Here is an 18880-nt window from a genome sequence, read left to right as displayed (position 1 = left end):
CGCATGAGAACAGGAACAGAGGTATGAGGGGGTAAACACAGGGGACAGGTTTAATACGCATGAGAACAGGAACAGAGGTATGAGGGGGTAAACACAGGGGACAGGTTTACATACACATAAGAACAGGAACAGAGGTATGAGGGGGTAAACACAGGGGACAGGTTTAATACGCATGAGAACAGGAACAGAGGTATGAGGGGGTAAACACAGGGGACAGGTTTAATACGCATGAGAACAGGAACAGAGGTATGAGGGGGGTAAACACAGGGGACAGGTTTAATACGCATGAGAACAGGAACAGAGGTATGAGGGGGGTAAACACAGGGGACAGGTTTACATACACATAAGAACAGGAACAGAGGTATGAGGGGGGTAAACACAGGGGACAGGTTTAATACGCATGAGAACAGGAACAGAGGTATGAGGGGGGTAAACACAGGGGACAGGTTTACATACACATAAGAACAGGAACAGAGGTATGAGGGGGGTAAACACAGGGGACAGGTTTAATACGCATGAGAACAGGAACAGAGGTATGAGGGGGGTAAACACAGGGGACAGGTTTACATACTCATAAGAACAGGAACAGAGGTATGAGGGGGGTAAACACAGGGGACAGGTTTAATACGCATGAGAACAGGAACAGAGGTATGAGGGGGTAAACACAGGGGACAGGTTTACATACTCATAAGAACAGGAACAGAGGTATGAGGGGGGTAAACACAGGGGACAGGTTTACATACTCATAAGAACAGGTAGAGAGGTATGAGGGGGGTAAACACAGGGGACAGGTTTACATACTCATAAGAACAGGTAGAGAGGTATGAGGGGGGTAAACACAGGGGACAGGTTTACATACTCATAAGAACAGGTAGAGAGGTATGAGGGGGGTAAACACAGGGGACAGGTTTACATACTCATAAGAACAGGAACAGAGGTATGAGGGGGGTAAACACAGGGGACAGGTTGACATGCACATAAGGACAGGAACAAAGTTGTGAGGGGGGTAAACACAGGGGACAGGTCAACATGCACATAAGAACAGGAACAGGAACAGAGGTATGAGGGGGGTAAACACAGGGGACAGGTTAACATACACATAAGAACAGGAACAGAGGTATGAGGGGGGTAAACACAGGGGACAGGTTTACATACACATAAGAAAAGGGACAGAGGTATGAGGGAAGGGGGTACATGGACTCTCTCATGCCACCCACCTGAGTCTAGCAGCAGACGAACCACATCCATCTTCCCATAGAGAGCTGCCTCGTGGAGAGCACTGCCATTCTCCGTCTGAGAGAGAGAGAGAGAGAGAGAGAGAGAGAGAGAGAGAGAGAGAGAGAGAGAGAGAAAGAGACGGAGGAGGGTAAGAGAGTGAGAAGGAGACCAAATAATAGAGGGCAAGAGAGGGGGGAGTGATGTGGGAGAGAGAAAGAAAATATTGATTTTAAGACATCGCCCAAGAAAACTCTTTGTACACAGAGTCGCATTGTGGGAACATCCCATTCCCTCTCCATATGGCCTGGATGCTAGTGGCATTAGGCCCTGTAGAATACATTGGTCTAGTGGTGGCATGATGCAATGCAGAGAAACTGTGGGAGGGGACATGGCGCCATCTTGAATTTCCATAGTTGTCAAAGATAACTGTACAGTAACTGTGATTACTTAGACAAGCATTCTAAAACCACACACCCCTTGTGTGTTTCAGTACCTCTGACCTTAGCTGGATCTCTCACAATAACACAAAGCCAGGCTCCTGCCTTGTGACTAATTGCAACAAGCATGCTGTGTGTGTGTGTGTGTGTGTGTGTGTGTGTGTGTGTGTGTGTGTGTGTGTGTGTGTGTGTGTGTGTGTGTGTGTGTGTGTGTGTGTGTGTGTGTGTGTGTGTGTGTGTGTGTGTGTGTGTGTGTGTGTGTGTGTGTGTGTGTGTGTGTGTGCGTGCGTGCGTGCGTGCGTGCGTGCGTGCGTGCACACACACACACACACACACACACACACACACAATATACCTTGTTTTTCCTCAATCACCAAGGTATTATCAACGCAGCCAGGAAAGACCCCAAAAATCCAACACATCGACCAATCAAACCCCAGAACTGCTCCTCCTGTGTTCCAACACAACTAATCCTGGTGCGTGAGACTGACCCTTACAGCTCAAAGGTCAAAGCATGCCAATGAAAGGGCATCTGATCATCCAATACCACAGAATCCAGAAGACCAGGTCAAAAACAGGAACGTAAAAGATCCAAATTGAGAAAAGACAAAAAGCTTCACAACCCACGGTGACATGGAACTAGAGGTGACTGGGCGATGAGTTGAGGGAGCACACACGCATACATCGAGGGACAGGAAACCAAACCGGCAGACCCTCCCCCACTTCCCCCCTCAAACCCCTTCCTGTGTCGCTTCCCATGGCGATTAGTTGGTGATGTCACTGGAAAATGAGGAAATCAGGTGTCTGGCAGATTGCCACGAGCTCGTAACGCACAGTCAGGTGAAAGTTAGCTTGCATTCCATTGCTTTTCTACAGACAAAGGAATTCTCCAGTTGGAACATTATTGAAGATGTATGTTAAAAACATCCTAAAGATTGATTCTATACTTCGTTTGACATGTTTCTAAGACCTGTAATATAACCTTTTGGACTTTTCGTCCGACCTTTCGGCTGGACTTGCACGCGCGTTTGGATTTGAATACCAAAAGCCCTAACAAAAGGAGCTATTTGAAAATAAACTATGAACTTTATGGAACAAATCAAACATTTATTGTGGAACTGGAATTCCAGGGATTGCATTCTGATGAAGATCATCAAAGGTAAGTGAATATTTATAATGTTATTTCTGACTTCTGTTGACTGCAAAATATGGCGGATATATTTTTGGCTTGTTTGGTCTCTGAGCGCCGTACTCAGATTATTGCATCGTTTGCTTTTTCAGTAAAGTTTTTTTGAAATCTGACACAGAGGTTGCATTAAGGAGAAGTTTATCTAAAGTTCCATGTATAATAGTGTATCTTTTATCAATGTTTATTACGAGTATTTCTGTAAATTGATGTGGCTCTATGCAAAATCAGTGCATGTTTTGGAACTACTGAACATAACACGCCAATGTAAAATGAGATTTTTGGATATAAATTCGCACTTTATCGAACAAAACATACATGTATTGTGTAACATGAAGTCCTATGAGTGTAATCTGACGAAGATAATCACAAAGGTTAGTGATTCATTTTATATATATTTCTGCTTTTTGTCTTTGGCTGTGTTTTTCTGTGACTTGGTGGTGACCTAACATAATCGTTTGTGGTGCTTTTGCTGTAAAGCCTTTTTGAATCAGACACTGTGGCTGGATTAATGAGAATTTCATCTTTAACCTCTTGAACCTCTGGGGGCAGTATTTCATTTTTGGATGAAAAACGTTCCCGTTTTAAACAAGATATTTTGTCACGAAAAGATGCTCGACTATGCATATAATTGACAGCTTTGGAAAACACTCTGAAGTTTCCAAAACTGCAAAGATATTGTCTGTGAGTGCCACAGAACTAATGCTACATGCTGTGTTCCAATGTCTCCTTATATGGCTGTGAATGCGCAAGGAATGAGCCTACACTTTCTGTCGTTTCCCCAAAGCGTTTGCAGCATTGTGACGTATTTGTAGGCATATCATTGGAAAATTGACCATAAGAGACTACATTTACCAGGTGTCTGCTCGGTGTCCTTCGTCGAAACTATTGCGTAATCTCCAGGTGCGTGCATTTTTCCATTTTGAACAGAGAAGAAACCAAACTGCAACAAGTGATTTATCATCGAATAGATATGTGAAAAACACCTTGAGGATTGATTCTAAACAACGTTTGCCATGTTCTGTCAATATTATGGAGTTAATTTGGAAAAAAGTTTGCATTGTAATGACTGAATTTTCTGTTTTTTTTCTTAGCCAAACGTGATGAACAAAACGGAGCGATTTCTCCTACACAAATAATCTTTTTGGAAAAACGGAACATTTGCTATCTAACTGAGAGTCTCCTCATTGAAAACATCTGAAGTTCTTCAACGGTAAATTATTTTATTTGAATGATTTTCTTGTTTTTGTGAAAATGTTGCCTGCTGAATGCTAGGCTTAATGCTATGCTAGGCTATCAATACTCTTACACAAATGCTTGTGTAGCTATGGTTGAAAAGCATTTTTTGAAAATCTGAGATGACAGTGTTGTTAACAAAAGGCTAATAAGCTTGTGAGCCAATATATTTATTTCATTTCATTTGCGATTTTCATGAATAGTTAACATTGCGTTATGGTAATGAGCTTGAGGCTATAATTACACTCCCGGATACGGGTTTTTTTCTTAGCCAAACGTGATGAACAAAACGGAGCGATTTCTCCTACACAAATAATATTTATGGAAAAACTGAACATTTGCTATCTAACTGAGAGTCTCCTCATTGAAAACATCCGAAGTTCTTCAAAGGTAAATGATTTTATTTGAATGCTTTTCTTGTTTTTGTGAAAATGTTGCCTGCTGAATGCTAGGCTTAATGCTATCAATACTCTTACACAAATGCTTGTGTAGCTATGGTTGAAAAGCATTTTTTGAAAATCTGAGACACCGTTCGACTGACGTCCAAAGTCACCTTGAAGTAGTGCTGAGTGATTAGTGCTTTTTGAAGTCCCATCAAATGTATTATGAAATAATGACCTTACAGTGACTATAGAGCTTTTTCATGGAAATTACAAAACAAAAAAGTGAACATTCAATTGCCAGAACATTGAAAATATTCCATTGTCTCCATCCAGAGATCTGTATACAATGACGAGACGCATGTCTCCGCCCTAACAACGGGTGTTGTTGTCCCAAAGGCAGGAAGGCAGGAGACAAGTTTAGGTCCAAAATAAACCCATAGAAACGTATTGGGCATATTTTGGAAAGATTTTGGCGAGAGTGAGACCTCTCTCTTTGCTTGTTCCTCTCTGATCTGGAAAAAACTTGCGCAATGGATTATGATCATTGTGGTTAACTACCATGTTTCTGTGCTGATCGAGGTTGAATATTTGCTTAATGAAAACCACAACTACCCAGCGTCCCACATAGTTTGACTTGATTTCTCTCATGAATAATTTGACTTCTCTCTAGAGAAACGGCATGTTAGACTCACAAAAAAACCTGAACTAAAAAACCTGAACCGATGTCGGTAAATTTGTTTCATTACCAGAGAAAAATAAAATGTTGATTAATCACTCAGCACTAGGTGTCACTAGAGCGTGATAAGCCAAGGAAAGCCCACCAGGCCAAACCCTCCCCTAACCGGGACGGTGCTAGGTCAATTGTATGCCTCCCTATGGGGCTTCCAGTCATGGCCGGCTGTGACACAGCTGGGGTTGCGAACCTCAGGCTGTAGTGGTGCCTTAGCACTGTGATGCAGTGCCTTGAACCGCTTCGCCACTTGGGGCCTTTCAATACAGTTTGACACTCTGTATGTCCATGTCGAAGCACAGATCTGACAGTGTGGCTTTTTGGGGAGGTGAAGAGCGAGAGGGGCGGGGTGAAGAGCGAGAGGGGCGGGGTGAAGAGCGAGAGGGGAGGGGTGAAGAGCGAGAGGGGCGGGATGAAGAGCGAGAGAGAGGGGCGGGGTGAAGAGAGAGGGGCGGGGTGAAGTGCGAGAGGGGAGGGGTGAAGAGCGAGAGGGGAGGGGTGAAGAGTGAGAGAGAGGGGCGGGGTGAAGAGCGAGAGAGAGGGGCGGGGTGAAGAGAGAGGGGGAGGGGTGAAGAGCGAGAGAGAGGGGCGGGGTGAAGAGAGAGAGGGGCGGGGTGAAGAGCGAGAGGGGAGGGGTGAAGAGCGAGAGGGGCGGGGTGAAGAGCGAGAGGGGCGGGGTGAAGAGCGAGAGGGGAGGGGTGAAGAGCGAGAGGGGCGGGATGAAGGGCGAGAGAGAGGGGCGGGGTGAAGAGAGAGAGGGGCGGGGTGAAGAGAGAGAGGGGCGGGGGTGAAGAGAGAGAGGGGCGGGGTGAAGAGCGAGAGGGGAGGGGTGAAGAGCGAGAGGGGAGGAGTGAAGAGTGAGAGAGAGGGGCGGGGTGAAGAGCGAGAGGGGAGGGGTGAAGAGCGAGAGGGGCGGGGTGAAGAGCGAGAGAGAGGGGAGGGGTGAAGAGCAAGAGGGGAGGGGTGAAGAGCGAGAGGGGAAGGGTGAAGAGAGAGAGGGGAAGGGTGAAGAGAGAGAGGGAAGGGTGAAGAGAGAGAGGGGAGGGGTGAAGAGAGAGAGGGGAAGGGTGAAGAGAGAGAGGGGAAGGGTGAAGAGAGAGAGGGGAAGGGTGAAGAGAGAGAGGGGATGGGTGAAGGGAGAGAGGGGAAGGGTGAAGAGAGAGAGGGGAAGGGTGAAGAGAGAGAGGGGAAGGGTGAAGAGAGAGAGGGTGTATGAACTCAGGAACACCCCGTACTACTCTCATCCTTGTCTCTCTCTGTTCCCCATCAATTATTCACTTATTTCAATAACCACATCATTCGTTCTGTATCTGAAGCAGTCACATACACACAGTGCCATACTGTACGTATGAAGACAACACACACACATCTCAAACTCATCCTTGACCTACTCCGACCGCCCTCACAAACACACACACTGTGCGTTGTTGTGCTCTGATAATATTGCAGCAAAACCATATTCAGAAAGCGGTTGAGTAGAAGGAAGATTGTCCTCAGATACTGTACCAACTCATTAAAAACACAGGAGACAGGCTTGAAACATTCATTACAAGGAGGGAGTGTATCTTGAGCTAAAGAGACAGTCAGATTTACTGGAGCAGCATCTGCAGGAGGGAAGAGAACTGTTACAAAGCTGAAGCCTGGTTTCACCCTGACGACCATGTGATGCTAAATGCATAATTTCTATATTTTGAAAGTTACATATCTTGAAAACTTGATTGCTGACAAAATGAAACAAATACCAAAAGACGGTTTTTGGGAGGAGTTTTCCTTTCAGGCTGAGTTGACCTTTGGCTCACCTCTCTTCACCTCCCTCTACAGGAGAACATGTTGTATTGAAGGAGAAATGCAGAGTGACCCCCCAACAACACACCTGCAGAATAAAAGCTAACCTATGAAACCATTCCTCACCCCCCTCCCAACCCATACCCCTAATGCCACAGTGACCCTGACCCCTAGACCGCTGACCTGGGAGTTGACGTCCATGCCGGCCTCCAGCAGGGTGTGCACGGCTGAGTGGTGCCCGTTGCGGGCGGCCAGGTGCAGGGGCGTGTGGCGCCTTGTCCCGTGGCTGCTCATCAGGTTGGGGTGGGCGGTCACCAACATACAGACCACCTGGGAAGAGGGGGAAGGGAGGAGAGGGGAGGAGAGGGGGAGAAGGGAGGAGAGGGGAGGAGAGGGGGAGAAGGGAGGAGAGGGGAGGAGAGTGGAGGAGAGAGGGGAGGAGAGGGGAGGAGAGAGGGGAGGAGAGGAGAGGGGAGGAGAGAGGGGAGGAGAGATGGGAGGAGAGAGGGGAGGAGAGGGGAGGAGAGGGGAGGAGAGGAGAGAGGAGGAGAGGAGAGGAGAGAGGAGGAGAGGAGAGGGGAGGGGAGGACAGAGGAGGAGAGAGGGGAGGAGAGAGGAGGAGAGGGGAGGAGAGAGGGAGAAGGGAGGAGAGGGTTAGGAGAGAGGGAGAGGGGAGGAGAGGGGGGAGGAGAGGGGAGGAGAGAGGAGGAGAGGGGAGGAGAGAGGGAGAAGGGAGGAGAGAGGAGGAGAGGGGAGGAGAGAGGAGGAGAGAGAGGAGGAGAGGGGAGGAGAGGGGAGGAGAGAGGAGGAGAGAGGAGGAGAGGGGAGGAGAGGGGAGGAGAGAGGGGAGGAGAGGAGAGGGGAGGAGAGATGGGAGGAGAGAGGGGAGGAGAGAGGAGGAGAGGGGAGGAGAGGGGAGGAGAGGGGAGGAGGGGAGGAGAGGAGAGGGGAGGAGAGGAGAGGGGAGGAGAGGAGAGGGGAGGAGAGAGGAGGAGAGGGAGGAGAGGGGAGGAGAGAGGGGAGGAGAGGAGAGGACAGAGGAGGAGAGAGGGGAGGAGAGAGGGGAGGAGAGAGGAGGAGAGGGGAGGAGAGAGGGAGAAGGGAGGAGAGAGGGGGAGAGGGGAGGAGAGGGGAGGAGAGGGGAGGAGAGGAGAGAGGGGAGGAGAGAGGAAGAGAGAGGGGGAGGAGAGGGGGGAGGAGAGGGGAGGAGAGAGGGAGGAGAGGGGAGGAGAGAGGGGAGAAGGGAGGAGAGGGGAGGAGAGGGAGGAGAGGGTTAGGAGAGAGGGAGAAGGGGGAGAGAGGGGGAGAGGGGAGGAGAGGGGAGGAGAGAGGGGGAGAGGGGAGGAGAGGGAGGAGAGAAGGGGAGAGGGGAGGAGAGGGAGGAGAGAGAGGGGAGAGGTGAGGAGAGAGGGGAGAGGGGAGGAGAGGGGAGGAGAGAGGGATAAGGGAGGAGAGGGGAGGAGAGGGGAGGAGAGGGGAGGAGAGAGGGATAAGGGAGGAGAGGGGAGAGGGTTAGGGAGAGAGGGAGAAGGGAGGAGAGAGGGGGAGAGGGGAGGAGAGGGGAGGAGAGAGGGGGAGAGGGGAGGAGAGGGGAGGAGAGAGGGGGAGAGGTGAGGAGAGAGGGGGAGAGGGGAGGAGAGGGGAGGAGAGAGGGATAAGGGAGGAGAGGGGAGGAGAGGGTTAGGAGAGAGGGAGAAGGGAGGAGAGAGGGGGAGAGGGGAGGAGAGGAGAGGGGAGGAGAGGGGAGGAGAGAGGGGAGGAGAGGGGAGGAGAGAGGAGGAGAGGGGAGGAGAGGGGGATAAGGGAGGAGAGGGGGAGAGGGGAGGAGAGGGGGAGAAGAAGGGAGGAGAGGGGAGGCGAGAGGGGGAGAGGGGGAGAGGGGAGGAGAGAGGAGGAGAGAGGCGAGGAGAGGGGAGGAGAAGGGGAGAAGGGAGGAGAGGAGAGGGGAGGAGAGAGGGGAGGAGAGGGAGGAGGAGAGGGGGGGAAGGGAGGAGAGGGGAGGAGAGAGGGGAGGAGAGGGGAGGAGAGAGGGGAGGAGAGAGGGGAGGAGAGAGGGTTCAAGCCCAGAGGACAGGAGTTCTAAGATCTAAATGTGGAGTTATTTGATACAGGCCCTTGTCCGTTACTACAGTATTACATACAACATTGTTTTCAGACCGTCAGGACCACAAGCCACATCAGGACCAAACGTATGTGGACATCTGTTCGTCATTTCAAAATCATAGGCATTATGGAGGTTGTCCCCGCTTTGCTGCTATAACAGCCTCCACTCTTCTGGGAAGGCTTTCTACTAGATGTTTCAGCCACTAGCGCATTAGTGATGTGGCGCACTGATGTTGGGCGATTAGGCCTGGCTCGCAGTCTGCATTCCAAAGCTGATCAATGGGGTCGATGTGGTTGAGATCAGAGCTCTGTGCAGACCAGTCAAGTTCTTCCACACCAATTGACAAAACATTTTTGTATGGACCATGTTTTGTGCACGGGGGTATTGTCATGCTGAAACAGGAAAGGGTCTTCCCCAAACTGCCACAAAGTTGGAAGCACAGAATCGCAAAGAATGTATACTGTAACGTTTAAGATTTCCTTTCACTGGAACTAAGGTCGTAGCCCAAACCATGAAAAACAACCCCAGACCATTATTCCTCATCCACCAAACTTTACAGTTGGCACTATGCATTGGGCCAGGTAGTGTTCTCCTGGAATCCACCAAACCTAGATTTGTCAGTCGGACTTCCAGATGGTGAAGCGTGATACATCACTCCAGAGAACGCGTATCTACTGCTCAATAGTCCAATTGCGGCGAGTTTTACACCACTCCAGCTGACCCCTGGCATTGCGCATGGTGATCTTAGGCTTATGTGCGGCTGCTCGGCCATGGAAACCCATTTCATGAAACTTCCGGCAAACAGCTCTTGTGCTGACATTGCTTCCAGAGGCCGTTTGGAATTCGGTGGTGTTTCAACCGAGGACAGACGATTTTTACGTGGTACACGCTTCAGCACTTGGTGGTCCCATTCTGTGAAATTGTGTGGTCTACCACTTTGCGTCTGAGCCGTTGTTGCTCCTAGACTTTTCCACTTCACAATAACAGCACTTATAGTTGACTGGGGCAGCTCTAGCAGGGTAGAAATTTGATGAACTGACTTGTTGGAAAGGTCACATCCTATGACGACACCATGTTGAGTCACAGAACTCTTCAGTAAGGCCATTCTACTGCCAATGTGTGACTATGGAGATTGCATGGCTGTGTGCTCAATTACTTACACCTGAAACAGCCGAATCCACTCATTTGAAGGGGTGTCCACATACTTATGCATATATAGTGTATTTTGTAGTAGTCCTGAACTTGCACAACTAATGAATCTAGTCAAAGTCTCTCTCCCTCTCTCAACCCCCCTCTCTCTCACTATCAAATTAATTTATAAAAGCCTTTCAAAATATCACAAATTGCTTTTACAGTAACCCGGCCTAGACCACAGAGAGAAAGCAGAATCAGAGGCAGAGGCACATTGGTCTGGAGAAGGAAGAAACCTTGCTCAGGTCCATCCTCACCTGAAGTCGTCCGTAGAGTGCAGCCAGGTCCAGGGGCGTCTCGTCGCGGCTGTTCCTCATGGTGGGGTCTGTCAGCTCCTGCAGTAGGATGGACACCACCTCAGAGTGGCCGTACTGGGCCGCACAGTGCAGCGCCGTCTCCCTCTCATGGTTCTGTATACAGGGGGGAACAGCTGTCTGTTAACAGTCTATGCCCAATGTAGCCTTCTATCCCCCCTGTTAACAGTCTATGGTCAGTGTAGCCTTCTATCCCCCCTGTTAACAGTCTATGGTCAGTGTAGCCTTCTATCCCCCCTGTTAACAGTCTATGGTCAGTGTAGCCTTCTATCCCCCCTGTTAACAGTCTATGGTCAGTGTAGCCTTCTATCCCCCCTGTTAACAGTCTATGGTCAGTGTAGCCTTCTATCCCCCCTGTTAACAGTCTATGGTCAGTGTAGCCTTCTATCCCACCTGTTAACAGTCTATGGTCAGTGTAGCCTTCTATCCCCCCTGTTAACAGTCTATGGTCAGTGTAGCCTTCTATCCCCCCTGCTAACAGTCTATGGTCAGTGTAGCCTTCTATCCCCCCTGTTAACAGTCTATGGTCAGTGTAGCCTTCTATCCCCCCTGTTAACAGTCTATGGTCAGTGTAGCCTTCTATCCCCCCTGTTAACAGTCTATGGTCAGTGTAGCCTTCTATCCCCCCTGTTAACAGTCTATGGTCAGTGTAGCCTTCTATCCCCCTGTTAACAGTCTATGGTCAGTGTAGCCTTCTATCCCACCTGTTAACAGTCTATGGTCAGTGTAGCCTTCTATCCCCCTGTTAACAGTCTATGGTCAGTGTAGCCTTCTATCCCCCTGTTAACAGTCTATGGTCAGTGTAGCCTTCTATCCCCCTGTTAACAGTCTATGGTCAGTGTAGCCTTCTATCCCCCTGTTAACAGTCTATGGTCAGTGTAGCCTTCAATCCCCCTGTTAACAGTCTATGGTCAGTGTAGCCTTCTATCCCACCTGCTAACAGTCTATGGTCAGTGTAGCCTTCTATCCCCCTGTTAACAGTCTATGGTCAGTGTAGCCTTCTATCCCCCTGTTAACAGTCTATGGTCAGTGTAGCCTTCTATCCCCCCTGTTAACAGTCTATGGTCAGTGTAGCCTTCTATCCCACCTGTTAACAGTCTATGGTCAGTGTAGCCTTCTATCCCCCTGTTAACAGTCTATGGTCAGTGTAGCCTTCTATCCCCCCTGTTAACAGTCTATGGTCAGTGTAGCCTTCTATCCCCCCTGTTAACAGTCTATGGTCAGTGTAGCCTTCTATCCCCCTGTTAACAGTCTATGGTCAGTGTAGCCTTCTATCCCCCTGTTAACAGTCTATGGTCAGTGTAGCCTTCTATCCCCCTGTTAACAGTCTATGGTCAGTGTAGCCTTCTATCCCCCTGTTAACAGTCTACGGTCAGTGTAGCCTTCTATCCCACCTGCTAACAGTCTATGGTCAGTGTAGCCTTCTATCCCCCTGTTAACAGTCTATGGTCAGTGTAGCCTTCTATCCCCCTGTTAACAGTCTATGGTCAGTGTAGCCTTCTATCCCCCCTGTTAACAGTCTATGGTCAGTGTAGCCTTCTATCCCTCCTGTTAACAGTCTACGGTCAGTGTAGCCTTCTATCCCCCCTGTTAACAGTCTACGGTCAGTGTAGCCTTCTATCCCCCCTGTTAACAGTCTATGGTCAGTGTAGCCTTCTATCCCCCCTGTTAACAGTCTATGGTCAGTGTAGCCTTCTATCCCTCCTGTTAACAGTCTATGGTCAGTGTAGCCTTCTATCCCTCCTGTTAACAGTCTATGGTCAGTGTAGCCTTCTATCCCCCCTGTTAACAGTCTATGGTCAGTGTAGCCTTCTATCCCCCCTGTTAACAGTCTATGGTCAGTGTAGCCTTCTATCCCCCCTGTTAACAGTCTATGGTCAGTGTAGCCTTCTATCCCACCTGTTAACAGTCTATGGTCAGTGTAGCCTTCTATCCCCCCTGTTAACAGTCTATGGTCAGTGTAGCCTTCTATCCCTCCTGTTAACAGTCTATGGTCAGTGTAGCCTTCTATCCCCCTGTTAACAGTCTATGGTCAGTGTAGCCTTCTATCCCACCTGCTAACAGTCTATGGTCAGTGTAGCCTTCTATCCCCCTGTTAACAGTCTATGGTCAGTGTAGCCTTCTATCCCACCTGCTAACAGTCTATGGTCAGTGTAGCCTTCTATCCCACCTGCTAACAGTCTATGGTCAGTGTAGCCTTCTATCCCCCTGTTAACAGTCTATGGTCAGTGTAGCCTTCTATCCCACCTGCTAACAGTCTATGGTCAGTGTAGCCTTCTATCCCCCTGTTAACAGTCTATGGTCAGTGTAGCCTTCTATCCCACCTGCTAACAGTCTATGGTCAGTGTAGCCTTCTATCCCACCTGCTAACAGTCTATGGTCAGTGTAGCCTTCTATCCCTCCTGTTAACAGTCTATGGTCAGTGTAGCCTTCTATCCCCCTGTTAACAGTCTATGGTCAGTGTAGCCTTCTATCCCTCCTGTTAACAGTCTACGGTCAGTGTAGCCTTCTATCCCCCTGTTAACAGTCTATGGTCAGTGTAGCCTTCTATCCCACCTGCTAACAGTCTATGGTCAGTGTAGCCTTCTATCCCCCTGTTAACAGTCTATGGTCAGTGTAGCCTTCTATCCCACCTGCTAACAGTCTATGGTCAGTGTAGCCTTCTATCCCACCTGCTAACAGTCTATGGTCAGTGTAGCCTTCTATCCCCCTGTTAACAGTCTATGGTCAGTGTAGCCTTCTATCCCTCCTGTTAACAGTCTACGGTCAGTGTAGCCTTCTATCCCCCTGTTAACAGTCTATGGTCAGTGTAGCCTTCTATCCCACCTGCTAACAGTCTATGGTCAGTGTAGCCTTCTATCCCCCCTGTTAACAGTCTATGGTCAGTGTAGCCTTCTATCCCCCCTGTTAACAGTCTACGGTCAGTGTAGCCTTCTATCCCCCCTGTTAACAGTCTATGGTCAGTGTAGCCTTCTATCCCCCCTGTTAACAGTCTATGGTCAGTGTAGCCTTCTATCCCCCCTGTTAACAGTCTATGGTCAGTGTAGCCTTCTATCCCCCCTGTTAACAGTCTATGGTCAGTGTAGCCTTCTATCCCTCCTGTTAACAGTCTATGGTCAGTGTAGCCTTCTATCCCCCCTGTTAACAGTCTATGGTCAGTGTAGCCTTCTATCCCCCCTGTTAACAGTCTATGGTCAGTGTAGCCTTCTATCCCTCCTGTTAACAGTCTATGGTCAGTGTAGCCTTCTATCCCTCCTGTTAACAGTCTATGGTCAGTGTAGCCTTCTATCCCCCCTGTTAACAGTCTATGGTCAGTGTAGCCTTCTATCCCCCCTGTTAACAGTCTATGGTCAGTGTAGCCTTCTATCCCTCCTGTTAACAGTCTATGGTCAGTGTAGCCTTCTATCCCCCCTGTTAACAGTCTATGGTCAGTGTAGCCTTCTATCCCCCCTGTTAACAGTCTATGGTCAGTGTAGCCTTCTATCCCCCCTGTTAACAGTCTATGGTCAGTGTAGCCTTCTATCCCCCCTGTTAACAGTCTATGGTCAGTGTAGCCTTCTATCCCTCCTGTTAACAGTCTACGGTCAGTGTAGCCTTCTATCCCCCCTGTTAACAGTCTACGGTCAGTGTAGCCTTCTATCCCCCCTGTTAACAGTCTATGGTCAGTGTAGCCTTCTATCCCACCTGTTAACAGTCTATGGTCAGTGTAGCCTTCTATCCCCCCTGTTAACAGTCTATGGTCAGTGTAGCCTTCTATCCCCCCTGTTAACAGTCTATGGTCAGTGTAGCCTTCTATCCCCCCTGTTAACAGTCTATGGTCAGTGTAGCCTTCTATCCCCCCTGTTAACAGTCTACGGTCAGTGTAGCCTTCTATCCCCCCTGTTAACAGTCTATGGTCAGTGTAGCCTTCTATCCCACCTGTTAACAGTCTATGGTCAGTGTAGCCTTCTATCCCCCCTGTTAACAGTCTATGGTCAGTGTAGCCTTCTATCCCCCCTGTTAACAGTCTATGGTCAGTGTAGCCTTCTATCCCCCCTGTTAACAGTCTATGGTCAGTGTAGCCTTCTATCCCACCTGTTAACAGTCTATGGTCAGTGTAGCCTTCTATCCCCCCTGTTAACAGTCTATGGTCAGTGTAGCCTTCTATCCCCCCTGTTAACAGTCTATGGTCAGTGTAGCCTTCTATCCCCCCTGTTAACAGTCTATGGTCAGTGTAGCCTTCTATCCCCCCTGTTAACAGTCTATGGTCAGTGTAGCCTTCTATCCCCCCTGTTAACAGTCTATGGTCAGTGTAGCCTTCTATCCCACCTGCTAACAGTCTATGGTCAGTGTAGCCTTCTATCCCCCTGTTAACAGTCTACGGTCAGTGTAGCCTTCTATCCCCCTGTTAACAGTCTATGGTCAGTGTAGCCTTCTATCCCCCTGTTAACAGTCTACGGTCAGTGTAGCCTTCTATCCCCCTGTTAACAGTCTACGGTCAGTGTAGCCTTCTATCCCCCTGTTAACAGTCTACGGTCAGTGTAGCCTTCTATCCTCCCTGCTAACAGTCTATGGTCAGTGTAGCCTTCTATCCCCCTGTTAACAGTCTATGGTCAGTGTAGCCTTCTATCCCCCTGTTAACAGTCTATGGTCAGTGTAGCCTTCTATCCCCCTGTTAACAGTCTATGGTCAGTGTAGCCTTCTATCCCCCCTGTTAACAGTCTATGGTCAGTGTAGCCTTCTATCCCCCCTGTTAACAGTCTATGGTCAGTGTAGCCTTCTATCCCCCCTGTTAACAGTCTATGGTCAGTGTAGCCTTCTATCCCTCCTGTTAACAGTCTATGGTCAGTGTAGCCTTCTATCCCCCCTGTTAACAGTCTATGGTCAGTGTAGCCTTCTATCCCCCCTGTTAACAGTCTATGGTCAGTGTAGCCTTCTATCCCCCCTGATAACAGTCACTCACACTCAGATGTCATTAAAAAATGTTTTTCTCGCAAGGTGAGGGAGGGGGGACCATTGCCCATCCATGGTCTATGGTCAGTACCACACAACCTCCTTGTCAGGTCACATGCTCAGGATAATATCAGGGCACTCAGTAGCATAGAGGGCAGTGCAGGGCACAGCCACACAGGGCAGTACAGGACACAGCCGCACAGGGCAGTACAGAGCACAGCCATACAGGGTAGTACAGAGCACAGCCATACAGGGTAGTACAGAGCACAGCCGTACAGGGTAGTACAGAGCACAGCCATACAGGGTAGTACAGAGCACAGCCATACAGGGTAGTACAGGACACAGCCATACAGGGTAGTACAGAGCACAGCCATACAGGGTAGTACAGAGCACAGCCGTACAGGGTAGTACAGAGCACAGCCATACAGGGTAGTACAGGACACAGCCATACAGGGTAGTACAGAGCACAGCCGTACAGGGTAGTACAGAGCACAGCCGTACAGGGTAGTACAGAACACAGCCATACAGGGTAGTACAGGACACAGCCATACAGGGTAGTACAGAGCACAGCCATACAGGGTAGTACAGAGCACAGCCATACAGGGTAGTACAGGACACAGCCGTACAGGGTAGTACAGAGCACAGCCGTACAGGGTAGTACAGAGCACAGCCGTACAGGGTAGTACAGAACACAGCCATACAGGGTAGTACAGGACACAGCCATACAGGGTAGTACAGGACACAGCCATACAGGGCAGTACAGAGCACAGCCATACAGGGTAGTACAGAGCACAGCCATACAGGGTAGTACAGAGCACAGCCATACAGGGTAGTACAGAGCACAGCCATACAGGGTAGTACAGAGCACAGCCATACAGGGTAGTACAGAGCACAGCCATACAGGGTAGTACAGGACACAGCCATACAGGGTAGTACAGAGCACAGCCGTACAGGGTAGTACAGAGCACAGCCGTACAGGGTAGTACAGAACACAGCCATACAGGGTAGTACAGGACACAGCCATACAGGGTAGTACAGGACACAGCCATACAGGGTAGTACAGAGCACAGCCATACAGGGTAGTACAGAGCACAGCCATACAGGGTAGTACAGAGCACAGCCATACAGGGTAGTACAGAGCACAGCCATACAGGGTAGTACAGAGCACAGCCATACAGGGTAGTACAGGACACAGCCATACAGGGTAGTACAGGACACAGCCATACAGGGTAGTACAGGACACAGCCATACAGAACACAGCAGGAGAGCATTACAGATTGGTTCCACAAGCATGCTGTTGACACTGTATACCACACACATATATATTTACACACACACACATCTCCCACTCACAGACAAACACTCTCAGACACTCTCTCCCTCTGACATATGCACACGCAGGCACATCAGGGTTCATTGTGGAAAATTATATGCTGGTTCAATTAAGAGAGGAAACATCCTTTTCCTACTAATTCTGTGTGTGTAGCGTGTGGTTGCACGCACGCACGCACGCACGCACGCACGCACGCACGCACGCACGCACGCACGCACGCACGCACGCACGCACGCACGCACGCACGCACGCACGCACGCACGCACGCACGCACGCACGCACGCACGCACGCACGCACGCACGCGCGCGCGCACGCACGCGCCGCACGCACGCACGCACGCACGCACGCACGCACGCACGCACGCACGCACGCACGCACGCACGCACGCACGCACGCACGCACGCACGCACGCACGCACGCACGCCGCACGCACGCACGCACGCACGCACGCACGCACGCACGCACGCACGCACGCACGCGCACGCACGCACGCACGCACGCACGCACGCACGCACGCACGCACACACACACACACACACACACACACACACACACACACACACACACACACACACACACACACACACACACAGGCAAGCATGAACGTACAGTACCAGTCATAAGTTTGGACATCGACCTATTCAGGGGTTGAAATAACATAAATGGAATCATGTAGTTACAAAAAAAAGTGTTAAACACATCAAAATATATTTTATATTTGAGATTCTTCAAATTAGCTACCGTTTGCCATGATGACAGCTTTGCACTCTCTTGGCATTCTCTCAACCAGCTTCATGAGGTAGTCACCTGGAATGCATTTCAATTAAAAGGTGCCTTGTTAAAAGTTAATATGTAGAATTGCTTTCCTTGATGCATTTGAGCCAATCAGTTGTGTTGTGACAAAGTAGGGGTGGTAAACAGAAGATAGGACTATGGAACTTTGAACGTTTCTTCAAGTGCAGTCACAAAAACCATCAAGCGCTATGATGAAACTGGCTCTCATGAGGACCGCCACAGGAGAGGAAGACCCAGAGTTACCTCTGCTGCAGAGGATAAGTTCATTAGAGTTACCAGCCTCAGATTGCAGCCCAAATAAATGCTTCACAGAGTTCAAGTAACAGACGCATCTCAACATCAACTGTTCAGAGGAGTGTGTGAATCAAGCCTTCATGGTTGAATTGCTGCAAAGAAACCCCTACTAAAGTACACCAATAAGAAGTAGAGACTTGCTTGGGCCAAGAAACATGAGCAATGGACATTAGACCTGTGGAAATCGGGCTTTTGGTCTGATGAGTCCAAATGTGCTATTTTTGGTTCCAACCGCCGTGTCTTCATGAGACGCAGAGTAGGATGATCTCTGCATGTGTGGTTCCTACCGTGAAGCATGGAGGAGGTAGTGTGATGGTGTGTGGGTGCTTTGCTGGTGACACTTTCAGTCATTTAGTTAGAATTCAAGGCACACTTAACCAGCATGGCTATAACAGCATTCTGCAGTGATATGCCATCCCATCTGGTTTGTGCTAAGTGGGACTATAATTTGTTTTTCAACAGAACAATGACCCAACACAGCTCCAGGCTGTGTAAGGGCTATTTGACCAAGCAGGTGAGTAATGGGGTGCTGCATCAGATGACCTGGCCTTCACAATCACCCGATCACAACCCAATTGAGATGGTTTGGGATGAGTTGGACCGCAGAGTGAAGGAAAAGCAGCCAACAAGTGCTCAGCATATGTGGGAACTCCTTCAAAACTGTTGGAAAGCATTCCTCATGAAGCTGGTTGAGAGAATGCCAAGAGTGTGTAAAGCTGTCATCAAGGAAAACTTACACAAACGGACATGTACAGTATGAACATACACACTATTCCGGACCCCCCTTTTTCACTGCTATTGTCCTCTTTCCCCCTAACTCTGAAACAGCATACACCCTGGAATATTCTCCACACACAAACACACATACTCTTCTCCCACCTTCGTGTCTCTCACTACATGCCTGCTCTCTCTTCCCTCGAGAGCTATGGCACTCCCCTCTT

General features: G+C 49.4%; 1 protein-coding gene and 1 long non-coding RNA gene across 5 annotated transcripts in view; both read right to left on the bottom strand.

Moving 5' to 3' along the window:
• LOC118370769 (ankyrin repeat and sterile alpha motif domain-containing protein 1B-like) overlaps positions 1-18880 on the bottom strand; it is a 495760-nt gene that overhangs the window by 383864 nt on the left and 93016 nt on the right. Inside the window, 3 exon segments of the mRNA XM_052492534.1 lie at positions 1218-1293; positions 7159-7305; positions 10528-10680. Of these exon segments, the coding sequence (XP_052348494.1) occupies positions 1218-1293; positions 7159-7305; positions 10528-10680 (376 nt within the window).
• LOC127914659 (uncharacterized) lies at positions 10833-14903 on the bottom strand. Of its 4 annotated transcripts, none has more exons than XR_008089268.1 (3): positions 14503-14903; positions 13411-13488; positions 10833-11211 (listed from the first exon to the last, which is right to left on the bottom strand). It is a non-coding gene; the product is annotated as an uncharacterized LOC127914659 (long non-coding RNA). The 4 variants fall into 4 exon arrangements; XR_008089269.1 differs by having other exon boundaries at positions 10833-11172; XR_008089271.1 differs by having other exon boundaries at positions 14659-14903.

Source organism: Oncorhynchus keta, chromosome 33 (genome assembly GCF_023373465.1).
Source record: "Oncorhynchus keta strain PuntledgeMale-10-30-2019 chromosome 33, Oket_V2, whole genome shotgun sequence".
NCBI classification, from domain to species: Eukaryota; Metazoa; Chordata; class Actinopteri; order Salmoniformes; family Salmonidae; genus Oncorhynchus; species Oncorhynchus keta.
This window is presented reverse-complemented; position numbering and strand designations above follow the sequence as displayed.